Source organism: Meleagris gallopavo, chromosome 14 (assembly GCF_905368555.1).
Source record: "Meleagris gallopavo chromosome 14, MGAL_WU_HG_1.1, whole genome shotgun sequence".
NCBI classification, from domain to species: domain Eukaryota; kingdom Metazoa; phylum Chordata; class Aves; order Galliformes; family Phasianidae; genus Meleagris; species Meleagris gallopavo.
The window spans coordinates 13,393,549-13,417,973 of record NC_139417.1 but is presented as its reverse complement, the minus strand read 5'-3'; the positions used below and the strand labels follow the sequence as shown (position 1 = coordinate 13,417,973).

The 24,425-nt window shown below is 41.5% G+C and overlaps 1 protein-coding gene across 4 annotated transcripts in view; it reads right to left on the bottom strand.

Annotated features, from left to right (window-relative positions):
* ATXN7 (ataxin 7) overlaps positions 1-24,425 on the bottom strand; it is an 81,292-nt gene that overhangs the window by 51,192 nt on the left and 5,675 nt on the right. The window contains exons 2-5 of one of the 4 annotated variants that reach the window (XM_085236227.1): positions 14,149-14,241; positions 6,689-6,889; positions 6,273-6,533; positions 5,892-5,960 (exon numbers count right to left, since the gene is read on the bottom strand). In XM_085236227.1, coding sequence (XP_085092353.1) covers positions 5,892-5,960; positions 6,273-6,522 — 319 coding nt within the window. In that variant the 5' untranslated portion in view covers positions 6,523-6,533; positions 6,689-6,889; positions 14,149-14,241. Of the gene's footprint in view, positions 1-5,891; positions 5,961-6,272; positions 6,534-6,688; positions 6,890-7,078; positions 7,389-14,148; positions 14,242-24,425 lie in introns of those variants that run through there. The other 3 variants (XM_085236229.1, XM_085236226.1, XM_085236228.1) reach the window with 3 other exon arrangements.

The window sequence follows — 24,425 nt, the reverse complement described above, 5'->3', positions numbered from 1 at the left end:
AAATTCTCAGTGTATTTTCAGGCAGTCAGCGACTATAGAACACTGTGAGCATCTTTGACGTGATCTAACACAACAAAAAATCAACTCAATAAAGCACCTCCTGAGGCTGAAGAAAAACAAATTTAAATTCGAAATAAGATGCCGTCTCTCACTTGTATTTACAACTTAATATTGGAACAAAAGTTTCTTCATGCTTTAATTATTTATTAAACCTGCCACTGGGAAAATTCCAGACCTTGGGTCTATGGGATAAAGATGCTTCTAGTATTCCTTCTAGCTCAGCTCTGGATTTCACTTCTCAATCCTTCCCAGCACAGGCTCAACAAGAACACCAGCTCATGGCAAAGCTCTCAGGAACTTCTCAGTATTCATTTCTCTGGTAACTCCCATTAATAACAATTAATGCAATCAAACCCCGAAGCTTCTGCAGAATAGTCGAGAGGTTCATGAAGTCCTCTTTTTTTTTTTTTTTTTTTTTTTTAATTATTTTTAAATTTTCTTCCTTGCCTCTTCTCCTTTCTTCCCCCCCAGGATATATTAACTGTTCAAGACCAGAAGTTCAACTGCTATCAAGTGACACAACACTGAACAGAATTTGTTCCCACCTGCTCTCCTGATAGATCCCTATGGTAACAAATTCTTCCAGATTGTCTTCTGAAGGCATCTACAAAAAACTGGTGATTTACATTCTCACATAAAATTCAGCACTTGCTTTATTAAGACCAGTAGAATCTAAAAACCTATCACAGCGGTACCATACAATAAGACTCATGCTACACAACCAACATAAATTCTTACCTGTGATACCTCCCAGCACATCTAGCACATCAGGGACCGTGAATTAACCTCAGCCTGTGATGAATTGTTTTCTTAGCACCTCCCTCCATAACCGCTGACTGGACCATGTCACCTGAAATAGTTCAGCCATACACACAGAGCAATCAAGACTCCCCCAGGAACCTTACAACCTCTGAGTTCAAACAGTTAAAGCACTCCCAGGCTTTACAGATGCTATAAGGGTGACAAAGACCCCTTTTAGTCAAGATTGAACAGTCTTGCAATGACAACTGATCAAATCCAGCTTGTGATCTGAGTTACAAATGCTGCCCTCCTCCTTCTCCTATAGTTTGTTGCCAGTTGCCTATAAACTGGTGGGAGAGCTAGTGAAGCAGCTGATGTAGGCAGCACCGAGGGATTCACAACTCAAAGAATGTTAAAAATAAATTAAGAAACAAAGCTGTATGCGTAACAAAAAGAATAAGATGTTTAAGGTCTAGCAAGGCACTCCAAGTCTTCAGCATGCACTAGAAACACTATTAAAAACAAAATTTTTATTAAGAATCACAGAATCTTTCGAGTTGAAAGAGATCTTTAAAGATCACCTGATCCAAATCCTCTGCAATGAACAGGGACATCTACACGTCAGTCAGGTGCTCAGAGACCCATCCAGCCTGACCTCGAGTGTCTCCAAGCACAGAGCTTCTATCATCTCTCTGGGCACCTCATGTCAGTGCTTCACTACTGTTAATGTAAAAAACTTCTTCCCTATGTCCAATCTAAATTTCTAAATAGTTTGAAACTATTTCCTCAGGTCCTATCAAGTTGTCCAACCAAATCTCTCTCCTGATCTTCCAGGCTTTATTTTCCATTCTGATATGCTATTGTTTCCATAGTATTTTTATTATTAGACATATTTCAAGATTATTTTATGAGCCAATATAATAATCTAACACTTTCACACCAACCACTTCAAAAAGAGTTGCACACATTAATAAATACTACAGAAAATGTAATGATTACACCACTTTTTTTAAGAGCAAATATGTTCTGTCTCTCTCGTTCATACAGCTTTGTGGGTTTTCGTTTATTTTTTGGGGGGCGAGAATCTGAAATAACATACAGGACAGCTGGTAGCAAGTGGGAATTAACAGGGGGAATGGGAGTGTTGGGGAGCGATGGTTGATTTGGAGTGCAGGGGGCTGTGGGATGGACAAGCCCCCAGTCCCAGGGACTGGCTTTAGGCTGCATTATTTCTACTCAAAGCTCTCCCCATCCACAAATGAAAGGAGCCAACCTGTTGTCAAAGTTTGCAAGAAGTTAAAGTTGGTTCTGATAGAACCTGTCAAAGTTACCGTGAACAAACTCTACGCATGAAATCACAGTTGCCTTTCGAGATCATCTTCACGAAAACAGTGGGTTTGAAAGTTTTCTTAAAGCAAGCCAAATTCAACATTGTCAGCAAGAATCTCTGGAAAAATGTCCGTGTTTGCTGAAACATTTCAAATTCTTATTACAAAGCTTAACACCAACAATAGTTTTCTTCAACTGGGAAAGTATCAAGACATCTACTGCATCTCTCACATGAACTAAGTATGTGTGAGCACATTGTATGCATTTGATGGCACACACTGCAAGTATCACACAAACAAGTTTGAATGATACATCATCAAAGTCCCATTTTAAAATGTAAGAATAGAAAACAACTAGGCTTTCTGCTTCACTGTTTTAGAATTCTTTTGCAGATTATAATGCAACGTGCTGAAGTTTCTTCATCACAGCAAATGTGTGGCAGGGGAGTCACACCTTCAGCTGGCTCACAAATAGTAAGTAATTAAGTGACTGGATGAGCAATGATTCTGTTTAGTGAACTACTTACAAAAAGAAGTGATTGTGCTGCAGTTATAACATGGACTTAAATGGATAGTACCATTTGTCACAAAAAAGATTTTGGTGTACAAAGATAGATTTAAAGCATTCTTCAAATTAAGACTTTCCCCCATGATGAAGGATGCCCATTTCTCATTTTCATCTGTTGGGGATTTTCCCACACCCAAGGCAAGCCAAGTACTTTGGGCTCGTACCATATTCCTGTGGTTCTAATTTCTACATCAAAGCTCAGCATGGTCTCTTATTGCCTCAGAAAGCAACAGGCAGGAAAGTATCCAGCGAGCTTCTCACTTTGGTGAAGGTCTTCGAGGATCCCAGCAGGAACGACTGTATATTATGGATTAGCAGAACAGAAAGCATATAAGAGCAGCAAAAAAGAAACAGGGAAATACAAGAGGAACACTGAGAGTTTGGAATGCCACAATTTCTAGCTGTTGCTTTGATGGGAGCTTGGGTATGTCAAGGAGGGTTAAATGCAGAAGAAATATTTGAGACTATGAACTAATTTTAGTTTCCTGATCCCTGCATAGAACTGGCATCCCTGACAGGTATTAAGGACTCATCAGGCTTCACAACAACCAGCATGCTGAGAGAGGAGCTGCCTGATCAGCAAATAGGAAATTCCAGTAACAAATGTGCACCTAAAATCCTCCATCTCTTCTAAGTTTGCAGATGCTGTTCTGGAATAACACAGTTATGTCTTTCATTTCTTTATAAGAATAACAGGCATCATTCTTTTCCTTTAAGGCATAACAAAAGGAGAAGCTGGTAACCTTAGCCCTCTTTTTAACACAGCGTTACGACAATGAGAACACTCACTCTTCATTCAGGAGATCCAAACTCTGCTGCCTAAAAGCCTGACATTCATTTCTCACCATTGGGTACAGCGATGCTGAAGCTAATTCCCAATAGAAGACTAAGAGCAAAAAAAGGGCATGTGGAAAAGGAAGCAACTCTGACTCAGTGGGTCCACGGACTGGCTGGAGCCTGATCTCAAAGTTGACAATTCTTAAATAAAAGAAACAGCTCTTGGTTTTGAAACCAGTTAGAATAAGTGGACTGTAAAGCCATGTTCCCTTCTTCTCTCCCTCTCCAGGCCATGAATATTTAATTCCTTTATGCAAACTGGAAGAGTTGCAATACAAGGTGAAATTAACCTAAATAACCTTGAAATCCTTTGTCAAGTTGGGCCTCTGACTCAACTCCCAACCTGAGATGGAAGAACTTTCTATGCACAGTGAGTTGTGTATTTAACCTTATTTAAATATTGTGTGGTGTGACAAAAATCTTGGGGTTAGAATTGGGTCTGACAGAATTTTTAATTTGTTTAATATTTTCCAGGTTAAAGTCCATTGTTCAGGCAGTCCAATTGCTTAATAAATGTTTGCTTCTCAATTTTCAATACAAAATTCTTCCTGGATAAAGGAATCATTTACAGTGTTCTCAAAACCTGATTTGATTAACACAACAAATACACACGCTGGTGTGTTTTGCTGATCCCCATGTCCTTTCAGTGCAAATCTAATTAGTACAACTTTATCTTTTGCTCTGCTTTGTAGGCAGAGTTCCCTGCAGACCAGCTATACATGTAAGCCAAGTCAGTGTCTCATTCACATGTCACGATAGCATCAAAATAAAAAGACATTTGGAAGTCTGATATAGCAACTGAGTTCAGTTTGAATTCTTGAAGTTTTTTGTTTGTTTAGTTTTCCTTCCTTCAAACCATAACCCTACAAGTCATTCTCATGGTTGAATTCAGAGGAGAGAAGCTGTGTCTCAGTGGTCAGACTACGCAAAAAACAGTTTCATCTCTTTATAGAGGGAAAATAAAAAAAAAACAACCCAAAGATTATTCATCACCCTGCCAAGCTAATCTTTAAAATCTGGAAACCTTAGATGCTTCTATTTTAAGAGCTAGAAATAAGAAAAAAATGTTTGAAAATCCTTATTAACAAAATCTTTACGAGGATAACAGGTACTTACTGTTATAAAGGCTGTTTTAACACTTAAATTATCTGCCTACTCAGAAAAATAAATAAATATCCACCACAAATATTACACTGGAACTCAGCAATGAAGTAATGAAACATTTTTTTACATATACCTGAGAACTTAGACACAATTGAGAGACAGCAAAACAAGTTTGAATATCTCGGCATGGTATTCTATCACATCTCTCTTACACATCTCTCTTCAATGAGCCTAGTGCTCATTGAATCTGGTCCTATAAATCATTTTTTTTTTTCCTAAATTTTAGCAACAGAGGAATTTGACAATAAATAGACATTTTCACTCAGCCTCAGTATAGATCACTCCCTCCCAACTTTATTGTCTGTGCCAATATGTTTCAATTCTCCTTTGCTTTTGCAGCTCCCAAGTAGAAGTGCTGAATCAGATCATCTCCCGAGCTCCCTACAAGCTTGACTTTTCTGACTGTAAACAAAGTTTATAAACTCAGCCTTCTATTCCTAACAATATCAAATAAGTGACTCACGTGCAACTGATCCGGCATTTATTCCACGACATATACTTCTCATTAAATGAATTTGTGCTAACAATCATAAAGTTTGAGAATGTTTCTCTGTTACAAAGCAAGTTTGAAAGTTGGAAAGAAAAAAAAAAAAAAAAAAAAGAGAGAGAGAGAGAACTGAACATCAGCATTCAGGCTTGTTACTGTTCTCCCACTGCCTGTCACAAAGTTACCGGCAACCTATAGGTGTCATCTGTCATTTGGTTACAATTCCAAGCAGCGCTGCTGCTTTAGAAACCAACAGGGCCCTTCCTGAGCTTTTGCTAATCACAGGTGAAAGGTCACTCTCACTGAGCACTGAGAAATAAACACAACTCGCTGACATGACAGGGCGAGCAGCGTCCGAGCACCAACACGGATTACGATCCGAATGCAAACGTCCTGGCTCAGAAGAGATCTGAGCGGCGCTGGTCACGCAGCTTCCTAAAGATTACTTAGGACCAGAGAAAATCCCACTAGAAACACAGTAAAGTCAATACAATAAGTAACCTGTACTTAACCTCACAGCTGTGATTAGATATTATTTAATGACAACGCTGATGGCATCGCCTGCTGACAGGCCGCAGGTCCCAAAGCAAAGCGGTTGGATGGAAGCGGAGTTTCCCCATCTCCTTCCCGTGCAAATCCTTCGGTACCTACTTCCAAGCCGGGAAACTTCTCCGGGTACTTTTCCCCACGAACCAATCGCACTCACCTTCTCGGCAGAGTCGCATCGCTTCTCGATTTTTCCCGTATTCCTTGAAACTTTCTTCTAGTGCAGTTCCTGAAACAGAAAGCGCCCGGAGCTCAGCGCCCGGAGCTCAGCGCACGCCCACCCGGCACAGCCCCGGCTCCGGACGCGGACCCTCCCGGGGGGCAGCGCCGCTCGGAGATGCTCGGCAGCTCCGCGCCCGGCAGGGGGAGCGGGGAGGAGGGGACTGCCCACCTGCTGCCCCCGGCCCGGGCTGCACTCGGGCTCCTCTAGAGATCGGGCCCCGGATTAGGGAGCGGGGGGATAAGAGAGGGGAGATCACCTCCTCCCCGGCCCTCCCACTGGTGGAAGGACGGCTCGCGGGGGGGCCGGTCGACCGCTCACCGTCGTTCCCGTGAAGTTTAGCAGCGTCGACCCAGTGGCTCCAGGGCTGCCCCAGCATCGCCTCGGGGCTGGGCAGGGACCTGCGCTCCCCGACGGCCGCCATTGCCGCTGCGGTGGCGGCGGGGCCGGCGCCGCTCCCGCCTCCTCCGCCTGCGCCTCCCTCGCCGTGCCGAGGCCGCCGCTGCCGCTGCCTGGCCGCCGCCGCTCTGCGCTGCTCCCTTCTGACGTCACCCGCGGCCCGCGCCGACATTCTTTCCGCTGCTACAATGTAACGAGAAAAGTCAGCGGGCGCTTAAGGTGGCGCCGCGCTTAAGGTGGCGCCGCGCCGCTGTCAGCCCCGCGCCCGCCCCCTCCTTCCCCGCCGGCTCTGCCTTTCCTCTCGGGAGCCTGCGAGCCCGGGGGCGGCTTCGACTCACCTCTGCGGCGGCCCGGGGGGCAGGAGCCGAGTGCCCATTATGTATGGGAGCGCTCCCTCCTCTTCGCCGCCCAGGTGAGGCGCGTTTGGGCGCGTTTGTGTGTTTGCGCTAACAAAGCGGCGGGGGCCGGGCTACGCCGCCCGCCAGGCGCTCCCCGGCTCCATGGGCCGCCTTTCCCTCTCCGCAGCACGACCCGCGACCCTACAAAAACAACGGCCGCATCACAACCCCGCCCGCCCGGCCTCCCTCCCGCCGCCGTCCCGGGCCGAGGGGCGGGCACGGGGCTGGGCCGGTCTCCCCGCCCCGCCCCGCCGGGCCTCCTTAAAGCCCGCCGGCGAGCGGCGGGGCAGCGGCGAACGGCGAGCAGGAAACGCGCCCCCGCCCCGGGACCTGCGCCGTGCTGGGGGCGGCTCCGCCGGGCAGCGCTTCGGGGCCGGAGGGCCGCGGGTGGCGGTGCGGCACGGACCGGACCGGGCAGCGGCTCCGCGCGGCCGTTACGGGCGCTGCCGGCGCGGGCCGTTTGAACGCGGCGGTTTCCCCTTCCTCGCCCCGGTTTGGCTCTCCGCGCTGACTTCCGCACCGAAGCGCTGTTCCGGCTCGCAGGGCTGCTGCCCGAGCCGCCCTGCGATAGGCGCTACAAGTGACGAGCGCTCGGCGAGCTCCCTGAAACCGAAAGTATTTGAAAGACGCTTTCACGCCCCTTAACTGTTAATAACAAAGCTACGGAGTTCTCTAATAAACTAATTCCGACGCCAGGCTTTTCGCTACGAGATTCTCCTTCCGACCGGCCGCTGTCTCAGCAGCGATCCCCCCGGAGCCGCCCGCTCCGCGCCCCCGCAGTAAAACCTCAACGCCCAACAAAGCCGTTGGGCCGCTCCGGCCCGGCCCTGCCGCGCTTGGTTCACGCTCCATTATCTCCTTCGTGGAAACACAGCCCCGAAAGCACGGAGCTTAAAGGCTATAGGTGCTCCTTTCCAAATGGTGGAGTGTAAAATTTGCTGTGTACATCAGGCAGGTAGGATGGGCTGCAATTATAAGCACGGTTTCAGCGTTCCACCCCACTGATCACGTCTGTCAAACTCACGCTGTTCTGTTTTACAATGTTACAAGGCACCATAAGGGAGATTTTTCTCCCCTATTGATCACTTTAACTCCCTAAGAAAAGGCAACTTAAAAGGCAAACACCATAAGATTTAGATAAAGATAGCCCCAGCCACTACCACCACAGCCACGTGCAGTGATCCATCAGCTTCTGGAGCTGGGCCCTGATCCCTGGTCCATCAGCTCGATGCCTTTAACTGAAGTGCCACTTCCCAGAACGTGGAATCTCCTTCCACTTTAGGGCTACACATGAGTACAAAGCGCTTAAGGGACCAGACTTAAAGATAACTGATGAACGAGGGATGTTATTCCTTTATTAATGATCAAAGAGCGTGTTTTATAATATAAATAACTACTTACAATTAAAGCTAAATACATCAGTGGGAGATGTCAGTCAGGTGTTAAAGCAATCCTGAATTTCTGAACAGAAGTTCAGCTAATTTTGTGCTGTAAAAGCCAGACAGGAGATTAATCAATTACTGATTGATTCTGTGCTCCACAAACACCCAGAGCTGAACTCTGACTCCAGCCATAGAACAAGGTGTGTTACAGTTATATCCTCAGTGTCAGATGTTCTGATTTCTATTACAAACTGTGCTCATACAACTCTGCTTTGTCCTGGAGGAAGCTGTCAGCTAGCTGTCCCTGTTGCAATTTGAAAGACTGATGGCAGGGCCCATGAAATTCACAAAGAATTTCACTATTGTTATTTATTTTCCATTCATCCTACAGCAAATAGTGATGGGTGTCCATACAGAGCACACCACCACCTGCCTTTCAGCAGCAACAGATTTTACATTGACACACTGAATTACTGTTCATACATCACAACTCTTTCCTTTAAATGTTACTGAAGTAACATTTGTGTAATGTATGTTATCCCATATATGAAGAATTATATATTTATTTCTACATAAAAGTAGAATGGTTTAATTTGATAAATGTGCCTTTGATCAGGTAAGTACCTTAATGAGCTAATTTATTGCCAGTTTTTCAGGTTCTAGCATGAACACTCATCAAGTTACTCAGAAGTGGCTCTAGCTTTAAAAGTGCCAAACGAGCAAATATAACTACCTTTACTTCATCCATCTCCCACTGCCTCCTTCTTGCTTTTTTTTTTTTGCTCTTTCAAGCTTGTTGTTGTGATTTTTCCCCTCTCTCTTCCATAGCTTGCTTCCTATACATTTCCACTCCAGATCTAATTCTGTGGTCTGGCCTCAGGCTGTCCCTTAGTAAGCTTCCTTCCTCCAGTAACAATTTTTCCCACTATGCCATGAATACATCAGTGTTCCAGCAGAGGGAGGAAAGTGGCAGTAGAAAGATGGGTTGATCAGTTCAGTGCACAGGACTGATTAGTCAGAGAGGAGGAATATTCTCTCCCACAAACTCACTATGCTGAAGATGTGATCAGGTTGTTTCTGTTTTTATTTTTAAGCACACAAGTTCAATTCTCTTAAACCATTTCCAAAGCACTATACATGGTTGTGCTGATGATTTTAGAGGAAAAGAGGCAAAGACCTGAAAATCCACCCCGTTAGAAGGTCAGAACTGAAAACATGTATATAAGCTGTATACTTTGAACAGAGATGGCTATTAGGAATCTGACACACCCTGGTTGGAAGTACAGTCATTCACAGCTCCCTGGGCAATCAAGAGAGCCAAGGAAGCTTGTGAGATCAGTTTGGTCCCTCCTGGTCTAAAAAGCTTCTGAAGAAGCCATTTTCTTCTCACTAACCACAAAGTCACGGATGACCATGCACCTAAGTTAGGTGCTTCTATGAGGTGTCCAGAATTAAGAGCGATGAATCTGATCAAGATCAGGTAGAACACTCCAGTGGGAAGATCTGCCAAGAGGCCCATGCTCCTTTAGGAGAGCAGAAAGTTGTCCAGAAACACTGTCAATTCAAAGGGCTTAACTGAGGGGGCAAAACAGCCCAAGAAGTGATGTTGGGAATGGGACTGTGACTGAACAACACACATAGTGAAGAACTGAGTGAGAAAAAACAAAACATGGAGGAATAAGTTCAGCTCAAATAGATTAAGTGAAAAAGGAAGCGTGAGGCAGGAGAGAGCAGAAAGCAGCAGCTCATGCAAAGAAGACAGCCAAGTAGTGGGGCGAAGATAAACAAACAAACAAAAATACATCACAACCTGTAAGAGGAAGGAAAGAATGGAGTCAGGAAGAGAAATCAAAACACACAGAAAGGGGATAATGCAGATTCAACGCTCACTGAACAGATTCAACAACATATTAAGCATAGTTGGTAAAGCTACAACTAAACGTATGCTTACCAACAGCAAACAACTGCTGAAAACTGCAGAGGAAGGCTACGTTGTGTCATGACACTGCAGGCATTTCCCCACATGCACTGACAGGTTTCATTCTTTTGCCAGGTGGTCCTGGAAAGCTGTTCAAACAGGGAACACCTCACTCAGGTGTTCAGTTAGAATCTATGAGACAACCTCTGTACAAGACCTGAGATGTGATCATTCTTATTTGGAATGGAAAAGAAAGGGTGAATCTGCAGCTAAACTCTTATGAGCAGAAGTACAATGTTACTCACTGGTGATTTTCCACAACAGGATGCATGAATTAAAATGTTGAAGGGAGAGAAAGACAGAACCTATGAGAGCATCAGAAGAAAGCACTCAGAAGAAAACCAAATAGCCTCTTGAGGAAAAGAAGCAAGGGGCATCAGTGCACAGAAGGAAATCAAGTAAGTTAATTGTAACTAAAGGATTTGAAGCAATCAAGAAAAAAGAAAAATATTATTACAAAGACCTGTTTGTAGATGAGATTCAGGCTGAAATGACAACTGGAGGAGGTGACACACAGAAGTGAAATCCCGACCCTCGGGTCAGCTCCTGCTGACAGCAGCAGAACTGAGAGCAGATTTTGTGCATTTTAAAGTATGTCTGTACTATGAGAAGTAGAAGAATATAATTGGGCAAGTAGAAAGGCAAGAGATAAAAAGTTCATATAAATCAGCATGTCCAGGTGATGAGAGAACTATCCAGAATAACAAAACAGATCATTTCATTTAAGCTCCACCACAGGAAAACGTTAACACAACTAACATGGTAATCTGTAGTTCACTCTCACCTCCAGTGAAAACAAGCGACTTCTCCCTTCATACACAGGACTGTGATCCCTCAGAATAACAACCACGAGCAGCACACAATAAAAAGTGAAACCTCAAACCATGACAAGCTATTATCCTTTTCTCACAGATCCTGGAAATAGTATAATTTTATTTATGAGTAACACTTCAAAGAGAGCAGAAGATGCTCAGAAGCTCTGGAATAGAGCTATTTTAAATAGTGGAAAGTGAAATTACTGTGGATGTCTACTACAAACCACCTGTACCAGGAAAGAAAAAATTATATTGTTAAGATTAGAAAACTAACTGGAAGTATCCTCTTCTGAGAAGAACCGCTCAGGGAATGGAGCTTAATAACTGTAAGCAAATCTGAGAATCCTGCATTAGGATGAGAACACAGCGGATGCCCTCACATGTTTATTTAAACTTCACAATGACTACACTGTTGTATTAAAATAATGTAACATTTTAATACCCAGATGATAAATGCATGCCACTGCCACTGTTATAAAATACACAGCATCTGTCTTATAAAATACTCTCAGTTCCTGCAGAGAGAAATACAGACTAGGAACACAACATTTGCAAATTTTAGATGTGAGTAGGTAAAACTACATATTATACTTCCAGTTAATGATTTGGAAATCAAACTAATCTTTATTTATTTTAGATGTGGTATTGAATTCATCTTTTGAATTTGGAAATGTTAAAACAATCTTGGCAATCTGGCTATACAGATGAATAATGTTAATCTAAGGAATAAGAAATGGGTATGACCTTATACACAGCTGACGTGATATTACAAACTTAAAGTGATTATAATACACAGCTACTCAGATTAATTGTAACAGAATATTTAGGCTGAATTTCCATTTGTTGAAATCAAAGCACTTAAGGGGAATACTTTGATATCGACAATCATCAGATAGAACCTACCTACTAGGCAAGGCTTCAAAACCCTGACTGGTTTCTTACCAGCTTGTCCATAGCTCTGTGGTAATCCACTGAGGCAGGAGACTTTGGGTCCATGCACAGCCCACACAACTTGAGAGCTCCCTGAGACCACAATGGAGTTGTCTGTCTCTGATGTGAGTGCCTGAATCCTCATACCGTTAGAAGTCTGACACGCTGACCACCATCACATCAAGGACCCCGAGCACTCACACTGATGAAAATTTGAATTTACACCATTCTTCAGAAATTTCATTTCTGCTCACTGATGCTACCCACACCGACAACGTGTGCAAAATTTTAACAACAAAAAAATCATACCAGCTGGACATGGACACGTATATAAAACATACCCATGGGTGCTAAGCGTTAGCTCAAAAGGCCATGGGCACGGGTCTCAGATTTGGTGGCAAACTGGCTAAACTGCTGTGCTCACAGTCAAAGTAGCAGCCAGTCAGAAATGGAGGTCTTTGGGGATCAATAGTGGGTCCAATCCTGATCAATAGACCACCTGGATGATGGGACTGAATGCATCCTCACCTTGTAAGGTGCGCACTATGTGAATCTTGGATAACAAGTAGATATGCTGGAAGAAAGTGTCACTATCCAGAGATTGGAAGCTGAAAGCCTGGGCCAGTTCAAGAAAGATGTTAAAAAACTGGATGAGGTCCATCAGAGGACCACCAATGTGATTAGAAAGTTGAAAAGCATACTGAAGAAGAAAAAGAAATTCTACTCTAATGTAAATAAGCACCTGGGATATACATCCCATGTCTCCATGCTAAATTTAACCAAATTCTTTAGTTAGCTACATTTTCATACTCTTACAATGCTTGATGACATAAATAAAAGGAATTTGAGCTCATTTTCCGTTGGTCCTGTCGTTAGGTTTATGTACAATAATCCAGATTCCTGGAATATTACCATATCCTATTATAATTAATCCATACTTTCCAAAAAAATACCTGACTACATTAACTTTGAAGATCAATATTACACCAAACCCATTTGGCCCCCACTGTATAACACACAGAATTTTTATTAAGTATGATAACTGGTGTCCCTAAGTTTTGTCAACTGGCAGAGCAAACCTCAAGTTCTCTGCTGAGGCAGAAGCCATAACTATTGAGCCACAGACCTGCCCAAACCCATGGGCCTGAAACTGTACAGTCTTGCAAAAGGAGCCCATAGGTAAGTTTTACACTATTTCTCTTCCTGAAACAGCACTTTCTTTCACATAAACTTTCAAAATATAAATTTTCAAATGCAGAATTGAGGGTTAAAAAGGAATTTTGCTGAGCTGTTCAAGAGAAGACAGCAGTTTAAGAGCAACACTGTGACAAACATTCTGCACTCTTCTTGAGCCCAGATTAATTCTGCCACTTAAATAAATTCTGCAGACCAGCTCTGTGTTCACTGTAATGGCCCCTTCTGCTACAATCTACTTTAAAAGATATTAAAAGATGATTTGCACAGCAAATACTAGTTTGTCTGAAGCAGACTGGATTTTCCAAGTTTATGTATAAGGAAAATGCAAACTCTGAGCAAAATCTTTTCTTTCTTTATATCAAGAAAAAATACACAAGATGGTGAAATGCATGTGATGATACAGAGCAAATATTAACATGCAGGGGAAACAGAGAAAGAAACAGATACTGCTCAATCAATTAGAAGTTCCTATAATCTGCAAAATCAGCCAAATTTCAACTTATTATCATAATTCTCTCTTTTTTTCCTAATATTCTGCCACAAATGCCAGTTATGGAGAAGAACCTCAACTGTGTTCAGTAACTGTATAATTCTTGCCTCAGTTTACAATTCTACTTTTTGGTAGGCTATGGTATATACCAGAGCATAAGAGCCTTCCAATGCATTAAAATACGACAGAAATTCAGAAATAGATAAAATTAATTACTTAGAAAAAAGAAGTTAACATCTTCTAAACTGTAATAAATACATTTAAATTGTTACATGGTATATATGCCAAACCTTCCTTGTCCAAATCACTTGATCTAAGTGACTGAGGTACAGCTTACAATCCTTTTCCAGCTTCACTGTTTCAAGCTTGAAGTCCCTTTAGGTCAATTGTAAAGTCACTTTATTTTCCACTGAAACATATATTAAACACCTGCATTTAAAAAAAAAAAAAAAAAAACCAACAAAAAAGCACAACTCTCCCCACTGCATCTGGTAACACTTCAGGCTTGCTTTGCAACCCTGTTAATATCCTGTTCTCCACGCTCCTCACATCTAAAGTATGTGAATATTATGCTTAAGGAAAATATTTTGGTAAGCATGTCACAGTACCTTGAAATTGTGGCGAATCACTGGGTCGATTTATCAATTGATCTTCATCTGTTCAGATTCTGGAAGCTTTCTCTAACTTGTATCTGATTAATTCTGAAACAAAACAAGGAGTACAGCAGTAAGACATTTGAAACCTTATTTCAGTTTTATAACTCCGACTACATCTATTTCAAATCTAATATGAAGCATTCTATCAGCTTTACAAACACATTTTCTGCAATGAATTTAAAATTGAAAGGTAAGCACGGAACTGTTATGCCCTCTTTGCACAGAACAGCTCTTTAAACGGCAGCCTGACATTACCAGAAAGGTATGCATTGGTTTAAATCTCAATCTTCAGCCCAGTTACTGCGCTTACATCGCCAACCACTGACCAGATTTCCAAGCAGAAATTGGTGTCTGTATCACCAGCTGGTAAAACGACAGCGCTGTATTTTCTGCAGAGGATTTTTCTAGAATATAACACGACTCCAATAACAGGAGCTCTCGGTACGCAGTCACTGACATTTTTACCACCATGTCACAGAACATGGATAGCTAAAAATGATCCCCTGTGTAAGAGTCATTAGTGACTATGACTGTATTGCTGATGAGGGATTTAATAAAAATTAGAAAGATACACAGAAGCTTTTCCCACAACAGGAAATTCCCTGATCTCAAGCTCAAGTTTTTAAAGTCCTTTCATTTAATGCTTACAAACTTACTGTTTACATAAATTTCGGCATGGTTGGCTTTGTTTTAGTGCAAATTAATGCCTAATTGGCTAGAACCTTAAAATGATTTTCAGCCATCCTCGTGCATGGGTTATATTGAAGATCAAATAATTCGCCTTAGCGTTTTGAAGTTAAAAAGCATTTTTCCTTCATTTTACTAAGAAGCCACGAAGATGGATATAAATAAGCCATCTCGTGCTGCGGACGGATGACACTTCAGCGAGAATTATTTTTTCCTCTCCAAGGATTAAAGTCCAGACAAGAGGAATGCAGTCCAAGAGGGCATCCGAGCCGTGCTCAGCCCGACGGAAGGTGCAGAACGAAGCTCTTCCTGCCTTCTGGGAAGCTGTCTGCAAACTGACTTCACGCCTTCAAATTCTTTTTGTGCACTGAGGACAAGACCCTTTCTTTTCCTTTTAAATTGCAGCTTACCAGCTGACATGGGCTGGACTGATAAGACCTACAGATACATTTACAGTTTCTTACCTTCACTAAGCTTTACTCTGCTCAGTAACGTGCTTGAGCCTAAGAAGCACAAGAGAGCTTCATGATATTCAATTGCTCAGTAAAATAAATAAATGCATGCAAATTCTTGTCTTCGGTGAACAACACTTGAGAACAAGTACAATATTATTATATTTTCTCTCCCCTCTGCATTTACTGTTCTGCTTTACGGCGAATAAGACTCGAGGTAACTGACTGTTAGCAAGTTTCTACACTAATAGAAGTCTCAGAAATTATAAATAAATGTTACACAGAAATATCTAATCAAATCCTACAATATTAAGCTTTCTCTTCAATTCTTTTTGCTGCTCACTGGGAAAGGAAATGTTTGTCAAAACCGTTTTCATTTTTCCATTGCCTGTTTAGGACATGAATTCATGCAGACTCTCCCTTTTGCAGAAGATCACTCAGTGCTCAGTCTCACAGTCTCAGCCCCTTCAAGCATACGACCTTCCTGCCATGAAAGTAACTCAACTGCTTAATCTCAACCCCGATTTCTTCAGGGAATTCGGGAGCTCCGCATGCAGAACGCCCTTCCTTTTATCCTGATTTAAATGCTACAAGTTGGATAAAAGGCAGGTTTCACTGCTTTGTGCAAAAATGGAAACCAAAAAGTCACCCATAAAACCGAAAGCTTCTCTGAAAGCTTAAAAATCTGGGAATAGGGCAATCAGTGGGAAGTACAAACAGTGGAGCAGATGAGGCTGAACGAAAAACAGCAAACATCTTATTCCTATGTACAGGAGATCAGAGCACGCTATGTTACCACCTGTGAATTTTGCTGTAGGGATTACATCTGGATTTGAGTTTGAAGGAAGTCAAGAGAGTAAACTTCAGAAGAATAAAGTGACAGTTTAATGACTCTTTAAAGAGGAGTCTTTCTCTGGATAATAGGTGGCAAAGAACAGGAACAATTCTTACTGAGAATTTACAGCAGGTCAATTACAACCACAACTGTCAGCAAAGAGTAATGTAAGGCAGGGATCCGATGATTGAGAATAAGCCACGAGGAGCTCCCTCGGCAGAAGGAAAGCACTTCAGTGTGCTGGAAAAGGGAGAGCGAGCTGAAGGGTGGAAAGGTGACAAAGATTCTCAAAGCAGCAATCCAAGGAGATGGCAGAAAGCCTGCTTTTTCAAACCAGACCGAGCATTATGTCACTCCTGGCGCCTGAACACCAAAGGAACTCGGTTGCAAGTGCTGTTCAACACCATGCAGTACCGGAAACCATAACTGGGCAGAGCAAAAGCTACATCCTGGTGAAAATTGTATCTGCATAGACATAGGTAATAGAGGCACAGCCATGATGAATAATGAACGCTATCCACTTAAGAGAAACATATTTACATGAAAAGTGTAACTCATTAAAACAAAGCCCTTTGAATAATTCTAACGGAGCTGATACAAAACACAAATAGCTACACAGCAAGGTGTACCTGAGGTATCTCACCTCCAACTAGTGTCATTTTCCTTTGTCTAATTGCAACACAAAAAGATTTGCATTGATCATTTTGCTCAGGAAATCATCTCATCACTAATTTTACATTTGTTTTGCAACATCTTTTCTCACAACCGAGAAGTCTTCTTTGGCAGTACAATTTAAAAAGCCATAAGAAGCCTTCGCATATCACACTTCAACAGTTTAAATACAACCACACAAAGCACAGGAAAGACAGGCTAAAAAAATTACTCAGTTTCAGAAATAATGACAGATATTCTCTAAGCAGGATCTTGTCTTCTACTCGAAAATACCTACATTTTGCTGTATGATTTATGCCACCATTTGAAAGTTCAATCTGAAAAGCACATTAGGTTACTGCAAACTAAGGTAACTAAGGACTGTTGAAATTATATTTATACATTTCTTTAAAACCTGGATTTGTATGCACCTGAGGAGAAGAAAATGATACATTCCGTATTTTATGCGATAGGAATATTTCACACCCATTACAACTTGTATTACATCAGAAAAACAGGCAACACAAAAGGCTGGTAGCAAGCAAAAGGATGCTGGACATCAGGAATATCAATTCTTCCACAAAGAAATAAAATCCCACTTGGCTCATTTCAAAGGGTGCACAAGCATGCAATATCAGCCCAGGCACTTCTCAAGATAAAAAGGCACAGTTAATCAAGACAATGCAGAGTATACATGATTAACATGATTTGCAAAATTTATTACCGAGCTTCTCTGTTAAATGTAATATTATTCAAGCTACACAGTCACGGTTATTGCAGATTAAAGATTACAAATTAGCTCCTCGTGTATATCATTATTGTGAGTGGCTGCATTTTATCTGTCTAATTTTAAATTACTGCAGGCAGATGAAAGGCATCTTAAAATCTGGCTCATAATTTAGGTCCCATACCACTAACCTGAACAGAGATGTTGGTTCTTACATGGGTACCACACTATTCTCAATGTAAACAAAGGACACTGGCATGCACCCGAGGCTAAGGATGTCAGCATTTTTCAAACACCTTTCTGACTGTTCCATTTTATGGTGATGCAATATGACCTACATTTTCAATGGCCAAAGAGAGACAGAGAAATAGAAAGGGAGGAGACAGAGAAAAGGGAGATAGACAGACCTTTTCTGTCCTTATCCTCCATGAACTGAAGCTGTTACTGTCCCTCACAGGGACCAGAATAGGCAAGAATAAAGGCAGAATAACATTACAGTAAATTCCGCAGGAGGCATTGAAAAACAGAGTATCATAAGAAGCAGCAAGATTTTTTCTGTAGTCCTGTGAACAAACACATACTGATACCTTCAACAGGAAAGAAGAGCAGGAGAATCAATAATTTTATTGTCAATTGCCAGTACAAAGCTGTAATACAAACGCTTATTTTACTACCTTCTATTTCCCACCGCATTTGTACCACTTCATTTTTATGTATTCCCTTTAGATCTCAAAATGAAACACAAAATAATACACATCATTATCATCACTTTTACAGAGAAATTGAGGAAGAGTGATTTGCCCACAGCTACCTACCAGGCCCAGCACAGGGCTGGGAACGGAAAGCATCACTCTTCATTATCTCTGTGCTGTGCCATCTATTAGGCACTGTGATACCTGTCATACTAACACATAATCTTGACATAATTCCAAAATTATCTCTATCTCGTCTTTCTTGCATATGAGCTTCACACAGAAAACTGCACTAGATCACTGCTAACTCTCTTCAGAAAGCTTTCTCTTATAAATGATAGACCACATTTGTCAAACTGTCTCTGGAAACACACTTGACTGTGAATTGCAAGACTTGACATAATGTGCCAATGGTATTTTTCACTACAAACATGTAAAAATAAATATCTGATTCAAGCTTTAGTTTTTGTGTTGGTTTTTTTTTTTCCCTTTTTCCTGCAACCATAGTATCTTACTTTTCAGAAATCTGTATTTTTCCACTGTCAAACTATTGTGTTTAAAAAATGAAGGGACGTCGCTAGGACTATATTAAGCAAGAATCAACATCCTTTGCTTATCAGTTACTGATTTTTAGCACAAGCCCTGCCTTGCAGAACACATGCAAAGCACGTGCAGCATCACAGCCCCTTTACGAATGCTGTTACACGTACATATATATACAACATAACAGCAAATCATTTTCTTACTGTCAAGACTGAAGGCCAAGATTTGATCTTAAGTATCCCTCTGTAAACCCAGAGTGACTCCAGTGCTTTCCAAGGAGCTTCTTGAGATTTGAGCAGCGGTAAACAAGCCTGTAATTTGGCAATGAATTCAAAACCGTATATCAATAAAATTTATAGATTAATTCCTGTTTTTGAACTGTATTTATTACAACAATAGCTTTCTTATCAAACTGTATTCGTCTCCTGAAATATAATCATCCCAGCGCAGCAAGTAGTGAGAGACTGCTGCTGCTCTGCAGTTACAACAGGCAGCAGCACGCAAGCACTGCTACGTCCAACTGCAAGCAGTGACTGGGCAGCAGGCAAACAGATCTGTTCAAGGAAAAGGAGAGAGAAAAATTGAAGCCTACTCTACTTCGTTTCGAAGAAAGAGTGGAGAGTCAAGAGGCAAAGAGCTGACAGGAATGAAGGAAAGGAATTGCCTGCATGTGGACAGGAGAGGTTAGAAATAAACAGCAGAAGATGGACACTGCAAAAGAAGGATGAGGGACAGGGCAGAGGTGGAAGACATGACATCTAAAGCAAGAAGTATTTTTTAAATGATACACACCTGTGAGGCTGTCAGGAAATCCTCATTTCTAAAAATCAGGGTGCAACAACGTACTATTCCTCCACTCCTCTCATCCCTGGTTGCACCTTTTGCAACCTACTGAAACTGAATTTAGCAGGAAACGAGGATTCCCCCCATCATAAACAGAAATCTGCTTCTGCTAATCTATGACAAGAGTCTTGCTGATCTGTAAAGAAGTCTCTTCACTATTTTTAGCATCACCAAAGCTCTCCTTTGTCAATGTCTCACTGCACCATTTTCTCAGTTACCCTTATTTTTTGCCTTTCTTTTTTGCTTATTTCTTTCTTCATAGCATTTCTGTTTCCATTTGAAAGCGGGAGAAGCTGAAGTGACACTTACTGCTACCCAACACCACAAAAATTCCAACTAGAGAAGGCAACCAGAGCAGATAGCAGGGTTCAAGCCAAAGCACCCCAGCAGCCTTCCCTTCTGCCTACCACCTACTGCCACCTACAGTCAGAGCCACCGGCTCGCACACAACGCTGGTGTTAAGGAGCAGAGAAAAATGTCAGAGCAAAGAGAGAAATGTTAATCCCAACCATTTAAAAACAACAACAACTCATATTCTAAAAGGCTACAACTACCTTAAAAATTATTTGGGTTTCTCTTCTTAATGGCTAATGAGCATTTGGTCCGTGTCTCCTATCTTTTCTTTCTAAATTGAAAAGACAATTTCATTTTGTTATAAACACTGGAGTTGTACACATGGGGAAAATAGACGTAAAACAGCATTATACTGCTTTGCAAGTAAGTCCTGTGTTTCACATTGTGTGCTCACGCTAAGAAGGTGAATGCAAAATGCCATCTTTAGCTGGCAAATCAACCTGTATTCATACTGACACCAACAAACCAATGGCTTAAATGTTACAAAAGCCCACTTAGCCAACAAGACTTCTTACACAGTATCCATCTGTCACATGTTTATAACTACATTAACTCAGGGCTCTCTATTATACTATATAAAATATCTACGTTTTTCCACCACTACTCACGTAGCTATTAACAGGGCACTCAAGTTTCACAAATTAAGCAACCACTGGGTGCTCGTTAACTAAATAAAAAGATTTGTTGTCATTGCCATTATTTACCTGGAAATCAAATAACTTGCATTTTGACGTACTCCTGTAGCAGTCACTTTCTCTGCAAACCATAGATGGATAAGAAGTCACTCGTGTGTGTTTGCTAACAAAGTCTTTGGCTATTAAAGCCATTTATTAATTATACTATTAATGTCTTGTGAAGAAATCACACACTGCACCTCCCTCTTACTGCCAGTCCCACCAAGAAGTCTATTTTCCCTAATTAGGTATATATCCACAGACAAAATTAAATGCCATTACAAAGCTCGCAGCACCTATGAACCGAAGTCACACTGCAGTTTACCAAAAGCAACAATTTCTACCCCTTGCATGCATGCAGTGACATGCAACAATTGCTCCTTCAGATCCACGCTTGGGCCGCACTGACCTGCACAAAGCACTGCACAAATTCTCTTGGCTTTTCCAGGTAGAATAACAACCCTATAACTAGCCTGGATGTAACGTAACATCAGACTAAAGAATATTCAAAGAGGAAGAGATACTATAGCATCTTCTTAGAGGCCTACATGCAACTAATGCTCTCCCAAAAAACCAAAACCCACTGAAAACCAAAACCTTTACCTAACAACTGCCATAGCCTTTCCTACAAATACAGAAAACTCGAGTTGAAGTAAAGCTGCTGAAACAGGCCATAGAGGGGGATATAATGGTCTTATGCTTTGATCCTACCAGTTTGTAGTTGGATGTCTGTTAACCAAAGGAGGGGTAGCAGGAACATCCAGAGGTCAGACAGCCTATCACTCAGCCCCAAGGCAGGAAGCTAGACTATCTGTTGGGAACAATACAGGTAATTGAATCCGTTCTTGAAGTCCTCAGGCAATGGAAGCACCATTGTCCCTGCAAAAGATTATTCCAACTTTACTTCACCAGAAAATTGTTTGTCCATATTGAATCTACCTTGCTGCAATCTGACCTGGTTTTTTCCTTCCTTGCCATAATGCTCTCCAACAAAACTGTCTTGTCACTCTCTCAGCCTCTCACTTAAGCTAAGGAATTACATTCTCTCAGCACTTCTTTCATGATGTGTTTTTCACCTCTTTAGGCAATTTCTTTGGCATCTCCACATACTTCCTCTTTCCTGATTTCATTTGGTACAGACCCTGTTGTCCTGCATGCGGGCAGTTAATGAATACTTTATCTCAAACTAAAGGATGCCAAAGAGTCTGATTTTCAGGATTCTTAATAATCTACGTATTTTTCTACATAACAAAGTTTAGGAGACTCAGCTCGAACACAGTCAATGCTCCTTCTGTATGTAGCATTTTGTACTTATAAATAAACCTAGCAAAAGTACACATAATATTCCTACCATTTTAAAAACTCAAGTAATGTTCCCGAGATAATAAAATGTCATTATTATGGTCTGAGCACAAACATAAAAAGGAGGCTGGCCCCATCGCTCTGCAGCAAAACTGTGCACATTCCTGTTGACATCACAGACGGTGCACAAAGAGTTGGTGAAGCACTAGAAACATAGAAAATTGCTTGCCAAATATGAAGGAAAGCAACCAGCCAAAGATTAATCTGAAAGTTTTGCAGTAAATCTTTACAAAATGTGAGTTGATAGAAGTGAAAAGAACACCTGTACCTACCAGCAGCTATCCTGTGCGAGGCTGCTCTTTTCCCCAAGCAATGACAGTGCTGCAGCTGAATAAAAGAACCCACCTGCATGGAAGGCAGCAGAGAACAACTGCTTACTGCAGGTCTCTGGGAGGGAGCAATGCCTGCAGAAGAGCACCAAGAACAACCACCAAGAAAAGAGACACAGAAGGGCAGCTGCACTCATTGACACAAGCAGAAAGAGAAGAAAACACAGGTTGCAAAAGGGCTGTCTTAGAATTGTCATCTCTGTGCCAAGTTCTAGAAAGACAGGATGGGGAAGTGGCTCTATAAAGAGGCAATTACAAATAAAGAAGATTCAGTGAGAATACACCAGTCCTTAGGAAACTCACTGCCTGTGTCACCACCACATTACAAGCCTATGCCAACATCTGAGATCTGGTGGTACGTGCCTGCTTCTCTGATGTGTATCCCTGTTGTGCTTACTGCATCTGCTTCCAGGGGACATCAGCCATGTCCCACACAGCTGGGGCCAAACGTATTACATACAGTGCATACATTTTATTGTTGACATTTTTAAAGATAAAGTCTATTTTGAAATGCAAACACAAAACAGGCCTGCATTGAGCTGTGATTACCCTGAGTCCATTTTAAATTCTAACACGGGGGATGTGGTGCATGATCTTAATAATTCATCCAACAGAAAAGTGCACTCTTAGAACAAACAAACAAGCAAACCCAACTCATTCCAGAGTTAAGGCTAAAAGTGCTCCTTTTAAAACCAGCCACCTCCCTTAGCACTGCGGAAAATCCCATTGAAAATACTTCAATGCCTTTCAGTAGTACAGCTCAAAATACGTTCAAGAGCTTGAAAGATCAGGACAGATTTCCTTAACATAAACATTTGAAAACAGCAGCTCTTGAGCTATTTCCTTCCATTTCTTTGATGACATTTGATCTACAGTTACAGTCAGTGGCTGCTGTTTGTTCAAGTTTTTTGATGTAACAGGAGGGAAGAAAAGCTTTACTAGAAAACTGCACTGTAAATACTCTCCTGTTCCAACCCGGGCCAAGTGCCTGCAGCTCAAGTGCACTTTAGGTATTTTATTCAATTTCAAACTCATTACATCATGTAAAAAAATCCCCATATGTTCTAACATACATGTGCACGATTTCATTTTAGGCTATTTTCTTGTTCAACCCCATTCTAACTTTATGCTCACACCCCACAAACCACAAGCGGATCTCAGAAATGAAGAAAACGTTCAATAAATGTAACTGCCAAAGCAACACTGGAATGAAACTGAAGTGAAAACATTTACAATGAACCACAAAATCACAGGTGCACAGTTGTAGTTATTATTAGCATGGCTTTGTTTTATCCTCAGCTCTTAGAAGCCCATCTTTATTCATTTAAGTAATAAAATCCAACCTTTCTGCCTTTTCTCCTTTATTAGAGCACTTTCACCCACATATAATCGATATTTATATTTTCATTAAAATAAAGGCAAAAGACAGAGGGCCAGAAAGAATGCCTTACAGATTTCAGACATTCTGCACTAACACTTTTCAAAACAAAACCAAAACAGAATGTTTGTTTATACCAAGTTTCTACCAAAATATTGTTATAACACAGATTGGACTGGGAGCTTTGTAAATCCTCCCCAGAAATAACATTTTGGCCCGAATGCATAGATTTTCATATGAACTGACCTTAACCTGCATACATGGTTACTTTCATAGCCACACATATAACCACTTTCACATCTCAACTGCATAGAAAATCTGCATAGATGTACAACATGTATATATATATATATATATATGTACACTATCCAAATATATAATGTAACTGTGTTCAACCTCTCCTTTATCAGTAGGCTTGAAATCCATTGTCCCAGCTACCTTTTGCACCTCCCCCAAAGCAGTTTATCAGACAGATTTTTTTGTTATTGTTTCACAAGGTGTTTTTTTCTGCCTACACTTTTCAAGTCCAACTTCTATTCCTGCTTGCACATAAAATCTGGAAATTACCACAGAGGCACTCATACACGTCTTTGAAGAGAATCTGAAAGGTCTTCAATCTGAAAGTGATTTTTGCAATGCTTGCATGTCTTTCCCTCGCACTTCTGAAATGACTGGTTTGATTTTATGCATTATTTCCTTAAA